Source organism: Lissotriton helveticus, chromosome 4_1, assembly GCF_964261635.1.
Source record: "Lissotriton helveticus chromosome 4_1, aLisHel1.1, whole genome shotgun sequence".
Taxonomy (NCBI): Eukaryota; Metazoa; Chordata; class Amphibia; order Caudata; family Salamandridae; genus Lissotriton; species Lissotriton helveticus.
Window position 1 is genome coordinate 717,144,570 of NC_136063.1, and position 22,137 is coordinate 717,166,706.

The 22,137-nt window shown below is 47.4% G+C and overlaps 1 protein-coding gene across 1 annotated transcript in view; it reads left to right on the plus strand.

The window, feature by feature from the left end:
• The window catches only part of LOC144827307 (maternal DNA replication licensing factor mcm3-like), a 213,928-nt gene that overhangs the window by 96,450 nt on the left and 95,341 nt on the right, over nt 1-22,137 (plus strand). The window contains exon 9 of the mRNA XM_078685676.1: nt 5,664-5,872. Coding sequence (XP_078541802.1) covers nt 5,664-5,872 — 209 coding nt within the window. The remainder of the gene's footprint in view (nt 1-5,663; nt 5,873-22,137) is intronic.

A 22,137-nucleotide genomic window follows, 5' to 3' on the forward strand; every position in this document is an offset into this window, starting at 1 on the left:
TGCAGTCATTTTGTTTTCAAATTATATACTTTAATTATATTTGTTTCTCGGTTCGAGAAATAACCATAAATAAAAGAATTACTGGCTCTGAGCTTGCAATATGCATACATCGCACACTTTCGGCTTACTAGCCTCAAACTGAAACTTATAAGATCTAGGTCAGTTAGATTATATTCATGGGTTTGATGGAGAGCGTCCTCAAATCAGTTAAACCTCAATTTTCTCACTTGTATTTACCCCCAAGGTGCAGGACTTCGTATCTTATTTGAATATCCTGATACTTTGAAATGCGTTTGAATGCAGTCTTTATTTCCCTCTTTCCAAGTCACCATTAATCTTAGTACTTTATGTGTCTGACGCACGTCCACTAAAGCAGCTTGCCAAAGGGAAGCTAATACCACTTTGCTTTCTTTTTAGCACCTGAAACAGTTTCTAAGCACTAGCTCTCACAGCATACGAAGGATCAGGCAGTGCCTTCTCCGAACTGGGAAAAACCAAAGGTGGTGATGAACGGAGCGTTGACAATACAAACACTCACCCCCAGTCAACTGATCTGGGTTTAATCCATCACCGTTCTTTAGCCCACTCCGCCACCCCAGTTCAGACATGGCTATATGCAAATCAGTCTGACCCTGTGCCTCATGGGAACAGTCCAGCCCGAACTGCCAAGCCATGTCTTCCCTGGACCGGAATCAAGCTTCCCAGGACCGGTTTCTGGCATTACAGCCGTCTTCAGCCGGGCTTGCTTGACTCCAGTGGCAAAGTGAGCAAGGGACTCGCGTCTGAGCATACCCTGCCAACTTAGGGCGAACAAAGAAAAACTAAAGGTGGTGATGGATGGAGCGTTGACAATACAAACACTCGCCCCCAGTCAACTGATCTGGGTTTAATCCATCACCGTTCTTTAGCTCACTCCGCCACCCCAGTTCAGACATGGCCATATGCAAATCAGTCTGACCCTGTGCCTCATGGGAACAGTCCAGCCCGAACTGCCAAGCCATGTCTTCCCTGGACCGGAATCAAGCTTCCCAGGACCGGTTTCTGGCATTACAGCCGTCTTCAGCCGGGCTTGCTTGACTCCAGTGGCAAAGTGAGCAAGGGACTCACGTCTGAGCATACCCTGCCAACTTAGGGCGAACAAAGAAAACCCAAAGGTGGTGATGGACGGAGCGTTGACAATACAAACACTCACCCCCAGTCAATTGATCTGGGTTTAATCCATCACTGTTCTTTAGCTCACTCCGCCACCCCAGTTCAGACATGGCCATATGCAAATCCGTCTGACCCTGTGGAACTGGGAAGCCCAAGATCAGAGGGCCCGTGTACCCATGAGCAAGTGTTCTCTTCTCTTGAACCCCGCCATCTTCCACCGCGTTTCCCTCTTTTCAAGAACTTCACAAGCCCTCTACAGGGTGACCAACCGTCCGTAAATTTCATGGACTGCCCTGTAATTTGGGCCTCTTGTCTGTTGTCCGTAAGGGTTTCTTCCACAGACGCATTTTGTCCGTAATTTCATTGGCGTGAGCTGCCCCCTGAAAGCAGCCTGTAACTCACTGCAGGGGCCAGCTCACTTTCCTGCCGTGATCTGTGGCCTGCAGCAGCCCTTCCCCAAGTTGGCACAGACTGCTATCTGGGCCATTATCGTTCTGTATGTTGGCCTAATTATCACATATAGAATGATAATGGGACTCTCTGCCCAGTGAGAGCATTTCGGATCGGGTGTGTTTTTTTTCAGTGGACGCCAGGGGGCATGTAAGATCTGAGAAGCCTTCAGCTTTGATCTTTTTCCTCACTTTATTTTTTTAATATGCAAACGCAGGTGTGTTTCACTCGCATACACAACAGATGCAGTGATTGCAAGGTTCTCAACATAAAATAAACTTATTTTAACTTGTGCTTGTGTTGGTTGCCTATTTACTTATGCACTATTGCGTGACTTTCTCTGTGTATGTAAAACGTACCTTTTGTACTGAATTTTGTCCTGAATTCTGACCTTCTGTCCAGAATTTTTAACCCTTTGTACTGAATTTTTGCACTCGCTGTCCTGAATTTGCACCCATGCCAGTTGGTCACCCTACCTCTCGATGAAACGTTCTCCTCTTTTTTTTTTTTTTTTTTTTTTTTTTTTTTAGTTCATCACAAAATTAATACTCTGCACGAGGCCCTTACAAATATAAAGTGAAAATCTGCTAGTTATTCCGAACTGCTCCACAGAGCACGCATTTGAACGCAATCTCATCCTTGTTGTAGACACTTGTGCAGAGATCAGACTCCGTTTGAGACTTTATAAGGTGGTTGTGACAGTGGGAGAAACCAGAGCATGCTTAAGTTCGTTTCCAAGGGTTTATTTATTGTGTTTGAGTCAGTTCAGTTATCTTGACTTTCTTCTGGCAAGGGACTGTCTGAAAAGTGCTTCTTCTTGTCGGGACTCCTCTTTGGTCCTCGGAAAAAGAAAAACAAGAAGGGGTGAGGACCGTGTCTGTGCCCCGGTTTTAGAGGGGAAAGGGAGTGAGAGGATAGGCTAGCCACCTGTTCCACCACCAGTGTTTTAGCTACATTACGCGGACGCCATGCTCTCGGGGGAACCCAACTGCTGGTCTTCCCTACACGCTTTCCAGGAGCTAGTAACCGCCCCCTCCCTTATAGTCGGAAGGACCTACCGTCTCTCCAGGGCCCCTTTGAAATATACCCCAAAGCCGTGCACATTCCTCTGACAGCCACGCTACTCCTGGAGCCTGGCGGCCTATTTTGTGGTACCGGATCTTGTCCGGCTCCCTCCCTTGCATTCTCCTTGGGGAACTGGCTTCCACGCTTCAGGGCTCGGTCCAGGGTGCTTCAGGAATCTCTCCTCTTCTGCCCTCCTTTTGCTGCCTCAGCGGGTCGTGCGTGTAGTCCTTCCTTACCTTCCAGTCGCTTCCTCCTTCGTCAGCGTGCGCGCTGCCTATCCAGGCCGACGGGCCATAATCCTCACTGCTGATCGGATCTTGTGATGTGGTCATGTTCAGTTCATCGAAACCATGGAAGTCCGTGTAGGCGACAGACGTCCCGATCCCTCCTAGCCGGATCCTGTGAGGAGGAGAGATTAGGAGAGGTGAGACATAAGGGGGGGGTGGGTGGGGGGGGGGGAATATGTCTTCGCCTTCACCCTCCATCATGGCATCTCCCGGTACGTAGTGACAGTGGTAGAGATAGGGTAAGAAAATTCCATCCAAGTCAATAAGATCTGTCTGGGTGCAGGGAGAGGCTCCTTTCAATTCTATTGGGCCTGTTAAGATGCAGGGGAAAGAGAAATTCAAGTCTACTTTGCGATGCTCACCCCGCTTTCAGGTAGGACCTCCCAAGCATGACACACCTAACCCTACATTTGTGAATGCAGACATTGTACCATACTGCAGAATTTACACATTAATGAATCCCATTTATGACTTGCAATCCTGGCGATTCCGTGAGTTGTGACTACAATTTTGCCCTTAAATTCTTTTGCATGCAAACCTGGGTTGCAATAGGTGCTCAAACGCATTTAAAAATCAATACCACAACATGTGGTTTATCCACTTGAGAAATTTGCTGGCTTTGTTTATAGAAACAATCTAACTAAACCAAGTTTGATATAGTCAGTTGAGCAGGACCTCAAAAGAGAACGATTATTGGAAAATATGAGAAGCTCTCCTCACCGTAAACCCTATTATTTTCAGGGATTAAAATGGAAGTCCTACTGAGGCCAGCCTTACATTCTCCACCCCCCAAAAAAACTAGTAATGGGGAGTCACGGCCAATTGGTCAAAGGAGCTGCGGGTCAAAAAGTTTGGGAATCACTGACTTAGAGTGATGGTTTCTCTGATTTTCAGCAGTGCATTGAACAGATACCCAAAAGCTACTGTTATGTGCCAAAAAAGACCGATCTAAGCTAATGACTTGTTTCATCTGCTTGCAAATAAGATGCAGGAACATGAAGTAGTTGTGCTCATCAATTAATGATAGAATTGCCAGCATTTAAAATAAACAAAATGGATGTATGTTGAAAAATGATCTACATCTACAAACGGTGACGGCGAGAAAGGACAACCAATTCAATTAACTGGACTAAATCTTGGTCTCATTGGAGTTGAATATTTTTACACTAACATCCCACAAAGTCAAACTTTACATGCATTTGAAATCTATATGAACTAATTAGCCCATACCCACTAACTTCGTCTCACTGGCAGGTCTACCACTCAAAACAAAATGTTTCTTCATTCAAAGGAGACTTTCTCCAAACCAAGGGTAATGCTGTAGGCTGTTTTTGTAAACCTGATCTAGTCTCTTTCTACATGGCTCAATACAAAAAGTAGATATTCTAATCTTCATTTGTTTGAAAAGAACAATACCATATGGAGACAATACTTTATTCTATTTGAACAGAAACTGACATTAGATTACAACAATGTTTCCTGTGGTTGAACCGTAGATATTTTGTTTCTTATGCATCCTGGTTAACTAAGAATGTTTTCTAGATAGCCGGATCACAAATGTGTGAAGACCAATTCACAACAACCTTGTATGCCGAAAACAGTCAAGAACACCTTACAACACCACTGTAGCTTGCATCTAAGGAGTCTGTGAGACAGTCCGCCCTTTGGGCAAGCCTCGTTCATTAATTGTTGGGTGCAGCTGAGCCTGATCCTGCATCTATTTGCAAGCAGCTGCAATAAATGGCCCAGTCGAAGTTCACTCAAACGAAAGACTAGGCATGTTGAAACTAAGTCCCTTCTTGGATGATGTTAATGGAAGGATGGTCACTTTGAGGAGCTGGCAAAAACAGGTTAACGTTTCGGTATGTGTTCTGTGGCTGCTTTCAACAATTGCAGCCCCTCACACAACACTTTTAGATGCCCAAACGCACCTGTAATAAAAAGTACGGAACAGTTGGGATTTCTTATTACGGCTGATGTTGGTCATCAAGAGATTCCTGTACTCTGCCAGGCACGTGTTAATTCCTTTACTAATGTGACTTGGATTATTTCTTCATATGACCACTTCCTTTGAATAAACCAAGCTCACTGGGAACACTGTTGAAGGCTACTGCATCCTGGGGAGCCTCTCCAGGCTTTGACTGTTGTCTGGTACAGACCGGCCTAGCCAGAGAGGCCTGTCCATGTGATGTCACCTGCCTCACTCCCTCCTCTGAACTTCCATGTTCTTCACTGATTGCTTACCTTAGTATTCGATACTTCGTGAAAAGCTACATAAGAATAATTTGTGACATTTCGCTAAACTGTAATGTAACCCACCTTTGCTCTTAATTACATAGACCTTTTTCCATGGTAAATTGCTTCTGCATATTGTTAATGACAAATTACAGAGAATCTTTTGTGCAAGTAACATATAAATATATGAAAGTGATTTTTTGTTGTTGCAGATTATGCAAATTTAAAAAACGAGATTAGGGGACTTTATTATTGTGTGCATTTGTGTTTGATTGCAGATGCCAGATTGTTTCTTGTCCTTCCTTCTCTAGACTGCAATAAATATAAACATCTTGACAACAGAGAAGCTTTTGAAAAAGAACCAGGAGCATCCCGTGTGTGATTTTTAAAAGGCAATGGGTGTGGTTAAATGTTTGTAGTCTATTTAAGTATTGTTTTCCTTTTTCAATGGATTGATTTAAATGTATTATTTAGGGGAAAGAAGATTGGAAGCTGGCGCTATGGTGCTAGCTGACAGAGGAGTTGTCTGCATTGATGAGTTTGACAAAATGTCTGACATGGACCGAACGGCTATTCATGAAGTAATGGAACAAGGCCGTGTCACTATAGCGAAAGCAGGAATCCAGGCACGGCTGAATGCCCGCTGCAGTGTATTAGCTGCTGCCAACCCTGTGTATGGAAGGGTATGTACATCAAATATTCTGATCAGTAAAATATTTTTATTATGTTGAACATGCTAATAAACACTAAAGATGTATTCTAAATTAAATATTGACAAAGCAGGTGGGCTAGTTTCTGAATCATGGAATGGTTTTAGTTGCATATGGATGGATGGTTAGATGGGTGGATAGAGCTGCTGTGTATGGTGAGTTGCATTTTCTAGCGCTGAGAAAATGGACCACAACTACATATTGCGCTAGTGTTTTACTGAGGCACCACAACATTGTATAATCAGTTTCCAGAATATGCAGTTCAATTTTCCAACGGTACAAAATTATAGAAACCACAAAACCAATCCCGAGTCCTCAGCAAAACTGTTTTACTTCAATAGTTTTTGTGGTCTTCTGCAGTACTGATGCACCCTATTGGATGAGACACAACTTGCTGAAAGAAGCCTATTCCAACTTTTCTAGGAATTGCTGCCACTGCATTCTTTCCCTTGACCCTGTCACCAGGTAGGTCGCCCCCCTAGCCACCGCGCGGTCCTCCTCGTGCTGTGCGCTGTGCTACGCTCTGACCGCTGGTCCTGGCAAGTTTTCTCCGTGGTAACCTGTGCCGTGTTTGATTTCGTTTTTCGTTTTTCCCCGTAATTGTTTCCCCTTTTGCATTCTGTACCTGTGATTGTGTCCCCCTCGCTCCCCCTTCTGCCTTCTGTGCCCCCCCGCTCCCTGCCTCGCCCTCTGCTTCCTGCCGCTGCTCCCTGCGGCCCCGCCCCCCGCCGTTCCCATTCGCCACCCGGCTCCCGCCTCCCAGCTGCTCCTCCCTCCCTCAGCCCCTCATATGGAGGCCGCCCAGAAAACGCGCACACCGCCAAAGGCAAGCCCGTCTGCGCCAGTCCGCGCATGAACCGCGCCCAGCACCAGGACCGCTGGCCCCGACGATGCCAGCCCACCCGACGGACCTACGACGACGCCACCCTCCACGCACTCCACGCCGGCCGGAACCCCGCCTGCTACCGAGCCACCCCGAAACGTACCCACGGACCCTTCACCTGCCAAGCCTGCCAAATCACCTGCCTCTGAACCTGCACCGCGCCCGACATTCCGAGCACCAGCAACAACCACCTCAAGTGCATCCTGCTCAGTACCCGCTCCGTCCACACACGCCGTCGAACTCTGGAACCTGCTTGACGCAACATCACCTGACGTCGCCTTCCTCACAGAAACCTGGATGAACGCCTCCTCAGCCCCCGACATCGCCATAGCCATCCCAGAAGGACCGCGTCAACCAGACTGGAGGAGGCATCGCCATCATACTCCAGAACACCATCCGCATCACGACCAACCCCGACTACACCTTGACCGCCGCCGAACACCTCCACTTCCAGATACACACCGACCCCAAGACCACCCTCGGAGGCACCCTCATCTACAGACCCCCTGGACCACGCACCCAATTCAGCGAAGACATCGCCGACTTTATCAGCCCACACGCCCTACCCTCTGCCGACTTCCACCTGGAGAACAACAAGGACCGCAACACCACCATCCTGCTGGACAACCTCGGACTCAAGCAACTGGTGAACACCCCCACCCATTACGCCGGCCACACGCTTGACCCCGTCTTCATCTCCTTCAGCCACGCCACCGGACTCCATTGGACTGACCACAGCTGCATCCACTTCAGCTTCAGAAAAACCACGACCCACCACCACCCGCAACAGGTTCCCCGCAGGAGCTGGAACAGGATCACCGCCGAGCAGCTCACCACCTCCATCCGCCAGAACCCGCCTGCCAGCACAACTGACCCCAACGAAGCAGCCAGCAACCTCACACAGTGGCTCACCAACTGCGCAGATGACCTCGCACTACTGAAAGACCCTCCCAGCAGACCCGGAAGCAAGAAAGCCCCCTGGTTCACGGACGAACTCAAGACCTCCAAGAAGATCTGCCGCACCCTCGAAAGTCTGGCGCCACGACCAGACCACGGACAACATGACTGCTCTCAAGCACGCCACCCGCAATCACCACCAGCTGATCCGCACCAACAAGAAGGCATTCAACGACTGGACAACAACGCCCACAACAGCAAGGAACTCTTCAGCATCGTCAAAGAGTTCTCCAACCCCAGCGCCGGAAACAACATCACTCCCTCGCAAGACCTCTGCGACTCACTCGCCTCGTTCTTCCACCGCAAGATTGCCGACATACACAACAGCTTCGGCGCACAAACCACGCACCCAACCACCGAACCAACGCTCCCCACCACCACCCTCTGCGCCTGGACCCAGATCAGCACAGAAGACACCACCCGCACGATGAACACCATTCACTCCGGGTCACCAACCGACTCCTGCCCCCACCACGTCTTCAACAAGGCCGACTCAATCGCACCCCATCTTCGGGACACCATCAACACCTCCTTCAACACTGCCACCTTCCCGGAGACCTGGAAGCACGCCGAGCTCGGCGCCCTTCTGAAGAAACCTACAGCGGACCCCATCGACCTAAAGAACTACCGCCCCATCTCGCTCCTCCCTTTTCCTGCCAAAGTCATCAAAGACCGTCAACAGACAGCTTGCCGCCTTCCTCGAGATGAACGGATCCCTCGACCCTTCGCAGTCCTGTTTCCGTGCCAACCACAGCACCGAGACCACCCTCATCGCAGCCACTGATGACATCAGATCCCTGCTCAACAACGGGGAAACAGAGGCCCTCATCCTCCTGGACCTCTCAGCAGCGTTCGACACGGTCTGCCACCGCATCCTAGTACAACGCCTCAGCAACATCGGAATCCGAGAGAAGGCACTGGAGAGGATCATCTTGTTCCTTGCCGGAAGATCCCAGAGAGTCCGCATCCCCCGTTCAGATCCAAGGCCACCGAAGTCATCTGCGGCGTACCACAAGGATCATCACTCAGCCCTACCCTCTTCAACGTCTACATGAGCCCTCTCGCAGCCATTGCACGCAAACACAACCTCAACATCATCTCCTACGCCGACGACACCCAGCTAATCCTCTCCCTCACCAACGACCACCGCTAGAACCAGCCTACACGAAGGGATGAAAGACGTCGCCGAATGGATGAAGAACAGCCGCCTGAAACTGAACTCTGACAAGACGGAAGTCCTCATCCTGGGATCATTGCCCTCCGCCTGGGACGACTTCTGGTGGCCCCCTGACCTGGGCACCACCCCCAAACCAACGGACGATGCACGCAACCTCGGCTTCATCCTGGACTCCTCCCTCTCGATGACCAGACACGTCAACGCCGTCTCATCATGCTTAAACACTTTGCGCATGCTCCGTAATATCTTCCGTTGGATCCCCACCGAAACAAGGAAGACGGTCACCCAGGCACTCGTCACCAGCCGACTGGACTACGGAAAAACCCTCTACCCGGGACCACAGCCAAACTTCAGAAAAGACTCCAGCGCATCCAGAACGCCTCCGCACGACTCGTCCTGGACATCCTCCGACACAGCCACATCTCCGGCCACCTGAGAGACCTGCACTGGCTCCCCGTCCGCAAGAGGATCACGTTCAGGCTCCTCACCCATGCGCACAAGGCCCTCCACGACCTGGGCCCCAAGTACCTCAACAACTGCCTGACCTTCTACGCACCCACCCGCCAGCTACGATCGACCAGCCTCGCCCTCGTCACCGTACCACGCATCCGCCAATCCACCGCCGGGGGAAGATCCTTCTCCTACCTGGCAGCCAAGACATGGAACTCCCTCCCGATCCACTTTCGACTGATCCAGGATCATCTCTCCTTCAGGAAGCTCATCAAGACCTGGCTCTTCGAGCAGTAGCAGACCCCCCCCCCCCCCCTCCCAGCACCTTGAGACCCTTCCGGGTGAGTAGCGCGCTTTACAAATGCCCAAGATTGATTGATTTTGACATGAAGCTCACTGAAAACGGGGTCCTCTTTAAGCTATTGACATTATTCTTCAAAGATAGCCATCTCATAAGCTTGGTCTACCTTATTGACTTCCAAATCATTACACGCTGCTATGAATTAAATCTGCTGGTCCTTCTAGTCACTGCCTCTGCAGTTCCTTGGTTCTGATCCCTTTGATGTCTTGGTCCAATGAGCTGTAAGTTGCTGTCTCCTGATATGTTTGACCCTCACTCTTTGAGTTAATCAAGCCCTGCAGTGCTTCTAAATACGTAAAGAAAAAAGAGCAATTGCAATGCAATTAAGAAATTTAAAATTTGTTAGAACCAACTTTGCATACATTTTTAGCTTATTACAATTTGTAATGATTGTGGCTGACCCACAGAACAGCACCTTTCTACAAAACCTCAATCCCTCACTTGGTTAAAGCTATCCTTTAAATATACCTACTTTGTCTGTTCATATTGTCCTTTTATACAACATTTCTGTGAGATGTTAATGCTGCCTAAAATATTTTGGGCCTTTTTTTTTTTTTTACAAGGATTGTGCCGTAGGGCAGCGCTGCAGGCCTTCCTGATGCGCTGCCCAATGACAAAAGAAAAGGGCAGAAATGCTCCATATCTATCAGAGGGCTCATTCTTGTCCTTTTCCCCATGCGCTGGCGTACAATAGGCTGCCATGCGCCAATGCAGGCACATTTGCCCCTCGGTGCAAGGGTGACTGCATGGCTGGGATGCTTGCTTTTTTGCAGTAAGAAAAACTTTACTGCACAAAAACGATCCCAAGAGGCTTCTTCCTCCTAGGAGTGCTGCAAAATGCAGCACACATAGAAAAAGGAAAAATGAGGAGAAATAAAAGTATTTTTCCTTGTTGCGCCTCCCTTACGCCTCCCTTGTGGAGGTGCATGTTTTTAGCGCTGCCTTAGTAAAGATTACTTGTAAATCTGGGGCAGTGTAAAAAGACAGTGAAGTTGCTGGGAATGCCCACAACAACAACCATTGCACGCCCCTTTAATGAAGAAAACTGCGTTAAAGGAAACTATATTTACAAGGCTGCATTAACCCCTTCGCTGTTAGGCCTTTTCCCCTCCCTGTGCTAAGCCTATTTTGGGCTATTTGGGGTAGTTCGCGCTTAGACCCCTGTAACTTTTTGACCACCTAAGGTATCCAAGCCAAATTTGTGTCCTTTTTTCTCAACATCATGGGGATTCTAAAGGTACCCAGGGTTTTTGGATTCTCCTGGGGGGACCCAGAAATTAGCCAAAATACAGCTATATATTGTAAGATACAGCTATATATTGTTTTTTGAGGGAAAAATGAGAAAAAAGAGCTACAGATGAAAGCATCTGTATTTCCCCGCAAAGGGTATCAAAAAAGGGGTTATGGTGCTGAAATCACAATCTTCCCAGCTTTCAGGACGAGCAGACTTTTGTCAGGAAATCACAATTTTTTTTTTACAGTTTAGGCAATTTTCTGGGACATATTCCTTATTTTTGTTGTTTTTTGTGCTTTCAAACTCCTTCCAGTTAATGGTAGAGATGGGTATGAAAGCAATAATGGATCCAGAAAAGCTATACATTTTGGAAAAGTAGCCAAAATTTCTAAATTCAGCAAGGTGTCATTTGTGTAGATCCTTCAAGGTTTCTTTATAGAAACAAACAGTTAAATATAGGAAAAGTTGAAAAAAACAGCCTTTTGTGTCAACGTTTTCACATGTAACTTATTCTAATTATGACAACTCTTTAAAAACAATATATCGTTACATCCGCTGGACCTTACTGGTTGTGGGGATATATAGGACTTGTAGGCTCACCAAGAACCTGACTAACTAAGAGCTAAAAACTGAGCAGCAACTTGCAATGGTTTTTCATTATGTCCCGGGTATATAGCAATTATTCTGGGAAAATGTATACATGGAAAAATCGGTATGAAAGACACCTATGTATTGCTGAAATGGGAACAAAATATAGAGTTTAGAAAGAGTAGATATTTGCACATTTCCGAAATTGGGAATACTCCTACTAGCATGAGAATTATCGATCATTTTTTTTTAAATTACTTCTTTTTTTACACATTGTCTTTCTTTTGGAAGGCAGAAATGTATCGAAAGTCAATAGGTAATAACAGTTGCTTTACAAATCTAAATGACCCTAAGTCTCCTGATAAAAATGGTACCTCACTTGTGTGGGTAGACTTAGTGCCCTTGACAGGAAACGGCTCACAACGCAACGTGAACACACCACATTTTCACAATGAAAAATTACCCTTTTTTTGCAAAGTACCTAGCTGTAGTTTTGGAACCCTAGCTCTGCCTGCACTTAGGGAAACCTAACAAAACTATACATTTTTTAAAACTAGACACCAAGGGAAATCCAGGATGTGGTGACTTGACAGGCTCACACCATGTTATGTTACCCAGAATCCACTGCAAACCTAAAGAATTGTCAAAAGAACCACATTTTCCTCACATTTGTGGGAGAAAGTTCTGGAATCTGTGTTCCACAAATTTCCACCCACTCCACGTTCCCTAAAGTCTTACGAGAAATATAGTACCTCACTTGTGTGTGTAGGCCTAGTGGACGCGACAGGAAACACCGCAAAACGCAACGTGGACACACCACAATTTCACTCCGAAAAATGATCATATTTTGGCAAAGTACCTAGCTGTAATTTTTTAACCCTACTTCTGCCGGCACTTGGGGAAACCTAGCAAACCTATACATTTTTGAAAACTAGACACCAGGTGAATCCAGGATGGGGTGACTTGACTGCCTCTCACTAGGTTCTGTTACCCAGAGTCCCTTGCAAACCTAAACAGATTTTCAAAAAACCCCACAATTTCCTCATTTCTGTGGTGGAAAGTTCTGGAATCTGCGTGGATTCACATATTTCCACTCACTCCGCGTTTCCCAAAGGCTTCAGAGAAAAACGGTACCTCACTTGCATGGGTGGGTCAAGGACCCGTGACGGGCAAGGGCCCAAAACCTATTGAGGCGACATCAAAATTACCTATCCCAAAACAACCTGGTTTTGCAAGGGGGGGTCCATGAGTTTTTGGCCCTGGGCTCAGTGGCCATCTAGGGAAACCTACCAAACCTACACATTTCTGGAAACTAGACACCTGGGGGAGTCAAGCGAGGTATGGCTTGCATGAGTCCCCTAACGTTTTCCTACCCAGAATCCCCTGCAAACCTCATTTAGCTGAAAAAAGAAATTTGAGAAAAGTGTTTTTTTGTTTCCAGCTAAATTTGAGGTTTGCAGGGGATTATGGTTTGGAAAACGTTGGGGGACCCATGCAAGCCATACCACGCTGGGCTCCACCAGGTGTCTAGTTTTCAGAAATGTGTGTGTTTGGTAGGTTTCCCTAGATGGCCAAGTCCAGGGCCAAAAACTCATGGGACCCCTCTTGCAAAACCAGGTTGTTTTGTGATAGATAATTTTGATGTCGCCTCAATAGGTTTTGGGCCCTGGCCTGCCGCCTGTCGTGAGGTACCATTTTTCTTGGAAAACTTTGGGAAATGCAGTGTGCGTCGAATTTTGTGGACCCACGCAGATTCCAGAACTATCCACCACAGAAATGTGAGGAAAATGGGGGCATTGGTATGCTCTTTCTGGGCAGCCCCCGCGCACAAAAAAAGCCAGCATAATCGTTGGCGTCTAGTGGGCTTTTTGCCCCCGCCAGGGGGCAGATTGGGTGACTACTGCCCATCTTTCCCCCACTGGGGGCAGAAAGGGTGTAATTGTTGCGGGTGGGGGCATGGACATGCCTGTTTTGGGCAGCACCCAACCTAATTAAAATTTGCCCCAAACAATCCCTGGCATCTAGTGGGCTTTTTGCCCACGGGGGGGGGTAGATTGGAGGCTGCTGCCCTATCTGCCCCCGAGGGGAGGCAGGAAGGCTGTAATGTTTGCGGGGAGGAGGTGGGGGCATGGGCATGCCCTTTTTGGGCAGCCCCCACCCTAATTCACGTTTGCCCAAGAAAAATCCCTGGCGACTAGTGGGCTTTTTGCCCCCCCCCCCCCCCCCCCCCCAGGGGTGCGGATTGGGGGCTAATGCCCCGAAAGCCTAGTATACGCCAAGGTCTTTTTTTGGCAAATTTTTATTAGGATGGGGGCTGCCCAAAACAGGCATGCCAATGCCCCCACCCTAATTAAAATGTGCCCCCTAAAATCCCTGGTGTCTAGTGGGCTTTTTGCCCCCCCCCGGGGGCAGATTGGGGGCTACTGCCCCATCTGCCCCCCGGGGGGCAGGAAGGCTGTAATTTTTGTGGAGGACGGGGTGGGGGCATGGGCATGCCTGTTTTGGGAGCCCCCAACCGAATTCAAATTTGCCCCAAAAAAAATCCATGGCGCCTAGTGGGCATTTTGCCCTCCAACCCCTTGCGGGGCAGATTGGGGGTTAATTTCCCCATCTGCCCCCCAGGGGGGCAGGAAGTCCACTAGACACCAGGGAGTTTTTGGGCAAATTTTAATTAGGGTGGGGGCTGCCCAAACAGGCATGCCAATGTCCCACCCTAAGTAAATTTTGCCCCAAAAAAATCCCTGGTGTGTAGTGCGCTTTTTGCACCCGGGGGGGGGGGGGGGAGTAGATTGGGGGCTACTGTCCCCAACTGCCCCCTGGGGGGAAGAAAGGCTGTACATTTGCAGGGGTGGGGGCATGGACATGTCCTTTAAGGGCAGCCCCCACCCTAATAAACTCTTCACCCCAAAAAAATCCCTGGTGTCTAGTGGGCTTTTTGCCCCCGGCAGGGGGCAGATTGGGGGCTACTGCTACTGAGACGAAATCTCACCAAATATATTTGGGGGAGCAAAGGGGCCGCTCCCCCCTCCCTGGTGTCTAGAGGGTGGATCCCTGCTTGGGGATCGCCCATGTGAGGTGAGCCCCAAGTAGGGATCCACTAGAGTGGGGTACCATTAGAAAGGGGTGATTCTCCCCTTTCCAATGATACCTCTTCTGTCTTTCTACATGTCCGGGGGGTTGAGAGCGCCCCATGAGCACATAGAAAGTGCTCATAGAAAGTGAAACTGAAACGAGCCTAAAGGCTTGTTTCAGTTTCGGTTTCTGTGCAATGACGACAGCGCGACGTGCGCGCTGATCGTCATTGCACAGAAACCAGTGAGGGGGTCTGGTGAACTCACTCCTGAGGCTTTGTGGGAGATAGGGCAATCCCTCTGCTGTCTGCAGCAGAGGGATTTCCTGCCCCTGTCCTCATGACGGAATGGTTCCATCATGAGCACAGTGGCACCGATGCTCATGGCGGAACCATTCTCTCCATTTTGAAGAGTTAGACTGCCAACCATTCGTTGAACTCCTTTAGGTTGATGATGGGGCGCTGTCACTCTTTTCCACTAGGAAGAGATTGCTGAGGAAACTGGAAGGATGAGGCAACGTTGTCCCAATGGAACCTTTTGGCACTGCCTCTTCTACGAATGCTGCAAAAACACAGTTGATGGACAGAATGTAGAACAATGTCATACATTCACCCCAGTACAAGGATCTGGGCCTAAATCCATCGTTTTTTTTGCACTCCACACCACCCTGGGTTAGACACTGGCTATATGCAAATCAGCTCTGACCCTGTGCCTCATGGGTCCAGTCCGAACTACCAAGCCATGTCTTTCCCAGACCGGAATCAAGCATCCAAGGACCGGTTTCTGGCTATCAGCCTTCATTCAGCCTGGATAGCTTGACTCCAGTGGTGTGGAGAGCCTGGGACTCACGTCTGAGCATACCCAGCCCACTCGGGGTGAAAATTGCAAAAAACAGTTGATGGACAGAATGTAGAACAATGTCATACATTCACCCCAGTACAAGGATCTGGGCCTAAATCCATCGTTTTTTTGCATGTTTGATTCAGATGCTCCGTCCATCACCACCCCCTTTTGTACCGCTTTTGGCCGCCATAAGTGTGGCAGGGTATGCTCAGACGTGAGTCCCTTGCTCACTTTGCCACTGGATTCAAGCAAGCCGGGCTGAAGACGGCTGGAATGCCAGAAACCGGTCCTCTGAAGCTTGTTTCCGGTCCAGGGAAGACATGGCTTGGCAGTTCGGGCTGGACTGTTCCCATGAGGCCCAGGGTCGGACTGATTTGCATATAGCCATGTCTGAACTGGGGTGGCAGAGTGGGCTAAAGAACGGTGATGGAGTAAACCCAGATCTTTTGACTGGGTGTGAGTGTTTGATTGATTCAGATGCTCAGTCCATCACCACCCCCTTTTGTACCTCTTCTACGAATGCGGCATCTGCTTCAGAGAATAACAGCGGAGTAGGTAGAACCTTTTGGGAATGTGAGCTATAGAATTCTATACTGAAACCCTGTACAGTTTAGAGAAAGGACAAGTCTGAGGTGAGAGTTGCGCAGTTGTGTGCAAAATTTGCCGTCTGCTCCTGCAGCTGCTGACCGGGAACACATTTACACTCCCCTTCAGGATCAGAGGTTGCCACTGCCTCTGCAGCCTCCTCTGGAAATCCTATGGCACGGTACCCTCTGGTGGGGTAGAAATTGCAGAAGTGGGAGGAATCCTGCCTTTGTCCTTCCACCCCCCCCCCCCCCCCCCCCCCACACACACACACACACACACACTTGAACTCCTCCACTGACTCAACCAGCCCCGGTAAAAGTCCAGGGCGTTGAGATCCTTTTAGTAGAGGCTTGAGCCTTGTTGAGCGAGTTGAGCCGCCACAAATTTGCCTAGTTCCAGGATAAACTGGTCTCTAAATAGCCGCCCCTGCACTATTGGGTGAGTTACCCCAACTTGGGGTCTATTTTTTATATGCAGTGATCTGCGCCTCAGTCGCTATTGCCCCAAAAAAGTGATGGCCCTTTGAGCCCACCTCGATAGCAGCTCAGGAGATTAGAGATCCGGATGCGTTGGCGTCCTCCATAGCCAGGACTCATGTCATTTGGTCCTGCAGGTCCAGGAGTTTATCTTTGCATGCCCGCCATATCTAACAATGCACTCATTGGGTCTCTAATGTACTTTGCCAGAAAGGTGGCCATGCGGGCATTGATTTCTGGTGTCAGAGCCACCTTATCGCCGAGACACAGGCAGGTGCATTCCGCTTTTAAGTGGCTACAGACACCCTTGTCTAAAGTTTTGCACAATCTCACCACAACGTAGACAGCAAACGTGTTGGCCGGGGACCCTCCGCAGAGTGGTGGTGCAGTAGTTCTTCGAAGTCCAGCATACCTAAGGGTGCCTCATGGGGTATAACGCCTGGGCATCTTGCCATTGGGGGTCGGGGGGAGGTAAGGGGCACCCTGGCTGAGAGCCCTATCAGGTTTTGCATTGGAACCGGAGGAGGGAGTCTATCTATCCCTTCTAGGGGAGTAGGTGGTATAGGAGGGGGCTCTGCATTGGCAGATTGTGGACCTGAGGGTCCGGGGTTGGGCACCAATATAGGATTAACGGGCAAAGGCTGGTAACTGTCCATGAAGGCCTGTTTCAACTGTGGAAATGCATCCAGGTTGACGCCTGGAACCTGGTTTCAGTTGAACTTCATATTCAGCGCCGGGTAGCTTGGTGGCTCCAGAGGTAGAGGGAGCAAGGTCCTCAGAATGTCTACCCTGGAAGGGAGGGATTTATAGTAGCATTCCACCATATTCAGTCATTTTCTGCTCGAGGGTGCTACCACCTGTGTCCCCGCTTTCAGAATGGAGGTTTCATCACTTCACAAGAATTATCATCAATGGGTAGATGGGTCATGCTAGGTCCTCCATATAGGATTCCTCTATCATTCACGGTGCCCAGGTGAGTAGGAATGTGCTGTCTTATGGGGGTTCTCCCAATGTATTTATGGGCTCTGGATTGGTCATGGCTGAGAGGACAGTCTGAATGTTGGGGTGTGCCACAATGGCTATGGAAGGCTCCCAAGGCCAGTGGGGCACAGTTAACCTTCCATGTTACCATACACCCAATGATTCCCAGGGTAAATGGACACCTAGGGGGTGGTCCACAGTAATAGTGTGTAAGATGGCGTGATTGTGTTGAGTGCTGCAAGATGTGCAATAAGACCCCAATGGGGTGCCTAAGCTCCAGGTATAAGGGGCAACACTTCCCTCGCAAGGCTTACGGTTGGCTGCGCTCTCGTCTGATACTTAATGGAGTGAGTGTGCCTGTCGGGACAACTATGTGCAAAATGCGCATTCTGAACCATGCAGAGGACCACACCAATAAATCCTTAAACATGTAATAAAAAACGAGCAATAACGTGACCCAGTGGCCGGAGGCACTTATCTTGGCTGTTGGAGCAGTGAAGAAAGAGGAGGCACCAAGATGGGCAAAGGACTAGAAATGGGTCCCTGATAATGGATTGGACAATTTACTGTGGCTTAAGTCCCTCCCCTACCCCCCTGTCCCCCCGGATTCATGGTTAATTAGTTCCTATTATATGGTTATGAAATGGCAGCTGAAAAATAAAGTGAAGGTAGACCGAATCCTCACCTCTGGACCCGAATTCTAGAAAATGGTGCTCAATAACCAGTATTTCTGTGTTTTTGATTTCATCAAATGGATGCTACTCCGTCAATTGTATCCACTTTTACATTATTAACAAACTAGTAGGTGTACCCAGTATATTCATTCCTATGTGTCAAGACATCGACCAAAAAAGTTCTGATGATTCAATCGACTTGGCACATTTTCTAGAAAGCTGTCTGTATAGGTATCTGAAGCGAAGCGCCTGTATGATCATATAAGCAGTATATCACCACACCTATATACCATAAATCTCCTAGTCTCTGGAGAAACAGTGCTTTACTACAGTAAAAGTGAAGACTACCAGGTTCAGCTACCACCAAAGAGTGATGCAGCAATGCATTTAGCTTGTACCCTCTCTTCAGCCATTTCACTGTTGATTTCAATAATATCTTGAATTGAGTGAGTCGTTTTCAAGAAGTATTTTTACAAAGAGATCACCTGTCAAGCCACTTTAGGCAGAAGTAAATCTTAAGATCACGATCAACACAGCCAAGAACACTATTTGAATTCATAATGTCCTAATGTTAAAAAGCAACCTAAGTAACCCTTCTCGGGCCATTGCTTTTTGGAGTCAAGAGTTCTAAATAAATAAATTGGACGGGGGCTTTCACCAAGTGACTTAACGCTCATACGGATAATTCACACCCTTTTTTCCAGATGATTGTAAAACCACATGGAGCAGCCTTGTTCAAAGAATGTACCTACTATATAGTGTTGGTGAAGAATTATTGGATTAAATATAAAAGCCAATGCTTCAATTTTAATTTTTTTGTTTGCTCATGAAATCGCTGCTAAAGATTTGAACATATACAAGCAATAAGGCTGCAATGTTAGGATGATCTGTGTGTGGGCTATGAATGTATGATCCAATATGACACATCAGTTTGAGGAAAAATAATGAATTGAAATGATTATTCATTAAACAATATACCAGGTGTGCCTCTTCTATACACTAGATTTTTAATCGTTTTTATGCTATTGAAATAATCCCATATTCTAGAAATTGCTAATACATAGTTATGACTGCAGTTGCTCGTGTTAAATTTCGAACGAGTAATAGAACCTAGGATGGCACATTTGCATCGATTTGCATTTTTAAAGTGCATTGAAAAAGTGCCAGGCCAAGTGGCCTGACCACCTGCCCAACAGCTTTGGTGCTCCACTCCAACTTCCACCAGTGCCATTTTTTTGGGCAAGTCCAGCAGCACGTGCAGGTTCCAAATGCTGGCTGGCCATTGTACTGTGTTAAGGATGGCAACATACCACTCCGCTGGCGGCTGATAACCTGTAAAAGTGGTGGAGGTGCACCATCAGAAATTCAATCGAGGGAAGGGAACACGTGGGCAGGTCCTACAGTCTTGAAGGTAAGCTCAATGGGGTCATCTATGAGAATATTGAAAAATGGGCACGTTGGCATTCTCACACTACCCTAATCCGGTTCAGACTGAGGTCCCTTTTAACTCCGTTTTTCTTCTATACATTTTGTTTATTATGCTCTTTTTTTAGAAATGCTTTAGCATTGAAAATGCATGCCAATATTGGGTACTGGAAAAGAAATAGATTGAGAAAAAAGAACATCAGGTGTGTACTACTCTTTGGGGACAATTTATCAACCAGAGTATGTTCCTAAATTCCTACAGATCAGTGTGGAGAGTTTGAATCCTTAATTTGGGGGGTGGGGCGGGGGGGGAGGGGGGGTGGTGTTAAATAATAATTTTAAAAATGTACCTTTCCCAGGTCCCGTGTTTTCCTGCCTCATCAGGAACAGAGTAACAGAAATCAAGCAGTCTCCCTCCCCAAAGCCAATCCATCTCAATGGCATCGTTGTGATTGGCTGGGACGTCGACCGCTCAGGCGTCTATGGGGAGGCCATTTTCTCCATGTATGCTGCATTAGAAAATGTAGGAGAAAATGAAGAGTGCGCTCGACTGGTTTGGTTGACCAAACAGTCAGGGCCCGCAACATTGGGCTAGCCCCCCTGTCCTGTTGCAGAACAGCCCACCCATCCGCCCCCAAACAAAACCCTTCTGCTTTCTTGCAGTGCGATAGGCAGAAACATAAAATGGTATTAATAATACCATTTAATGTTTCTGCTTCTTGCACTGCGAGAAAGAAGTGGAGCGACGCCTCTCCGCCCACATGGAGGAGCCGCCCCTGCTCGTCGGATGTACTGAGGTAGCTAAAATATTAGTCTATAGGCGATGCATTGCATGTCATCCAATAATGCTGCCATTTTCAATGGGAATGCTTGCTGGCTGTACAAAATTGTTCGTATAATTTTGGCCTTTATCACCCTTATGATAGCTTCAGCTGTTGGACTATATAGAATTGTGTTTAGTTGGCATAGTGCAAATATAAGTTGCAATTCTTTTCCCCCAATTTTCTCAGGTTGAGTTGTAGTTGGAGGCCGTTAACCATATTCCCAGATAATTATAAAACGTGGTGTAATCTAACTTTTCAGGGCCTGTTTCCACAATTTGTTTGGTTTCCCCCTGTAGGTTTGCAAATATCCCTTTTGTTTTGCTAGATTTTGCCCCCAACCTGTTGCTCGCATTATACATATGCAGCTCATTGAGAGAGGGTTTCAATCCAATTTTGGTGTGATCTAGAATTGCAAGATCGACTGCACATTGTAGGATCGGGGATCTTGAATCACCCTATTTTCGGGGGTAGGGGAGTGACTTACACTGCTGACCAAAGCACCATGATAAAGAGGTTAAAGTGGTAATTGATTTGATGGTCTTGTTTCCTTGGTCCAATTTGACTCGCACCTAAGGGATCTGTATAGTGACATCATTGCTTTAAGCAGACTTTGTGAAATACCCCACTCATAGAGCTTCTTCCATAATATTTGAACACTGCTGAATAATCCACAAAGCAAGTGCCTTTTCGCCCGAGTGGCCAGGTATGATCGGACAACAGTATTATCTACAGTCAAGGCTTTTTCACTGAATCCTGTTTGATAAGAAATCAAGTTTTCCTTATCTGCCCCTACTTTCTAGATATTTCAAAAGAATACTCGCATATGCCTTGGCCTCAACAACCAATAAGGCTATCAACCAGTAATTTGTAGGATCCATTGGGTTTCCCCTCTTGTGAATCTGATGCAAAATGAATCCATATCATGATTCTGGAACCTGCGCATAAGTGAACGAGGCTTTATACAATGGTGTCAAATAATGGGACTAGAATTCTATATATGTTTTGAACCTGTCTCCTGGCAGGCTCTTTGAGCCGTAAGCTCTTATCTTTAAAGTGGCTTTAGTAATTTTTTGTTTACATGGCTCTCCATAGTTAACTCCAGCCACTTCGGGGCCTTTCTGGATTCCATTACTGTTTTCCTCTGCTGTGTACATGTTTCTTATATGTGCCAGCCATGTTTCTTGTGGTATGAAGTTTCCATTTTTATATATGGTTTCATTTAATTTGTTCACAAAGTGCCACAATTCAGACTGCTTATTGAGCCTCAATAGTGTGTGAATTCTAGACTCTCCTTGCTGTTGGTAGCTTGAGCTTCACCATTTCATCTGCAACTTTCGACGTATGAGTTGTAATTGGTTTTCTTAATGTTGCTTTGTTTTTTAAGTGTGCCATAATAGGCTGTGGTACCAGGACCATGGCTCTTTTTTCCAGATTTAGGTTATGACCAGGTTATGTATTTGAAGGGATGTGGATGCTTTGTCCTCCCCCTATAATATTCCCTAAGACAGTCTGTGATCAGGTGTTCTCATTTTTTGCTTCATTTGATTTTCGAAACTGCAGCACCTTCTATGCTCAGCGTTTCAATATTTAGGTTACCTCTGATGTTTGTGCCCTTGCGCCTCCTCGCACCCCTTCCTTGAATATTGGGTAATATTTCGTCTTTGTACCCCTTTGTCAACCTGACCCTCTTCATTCATTTGTAATTG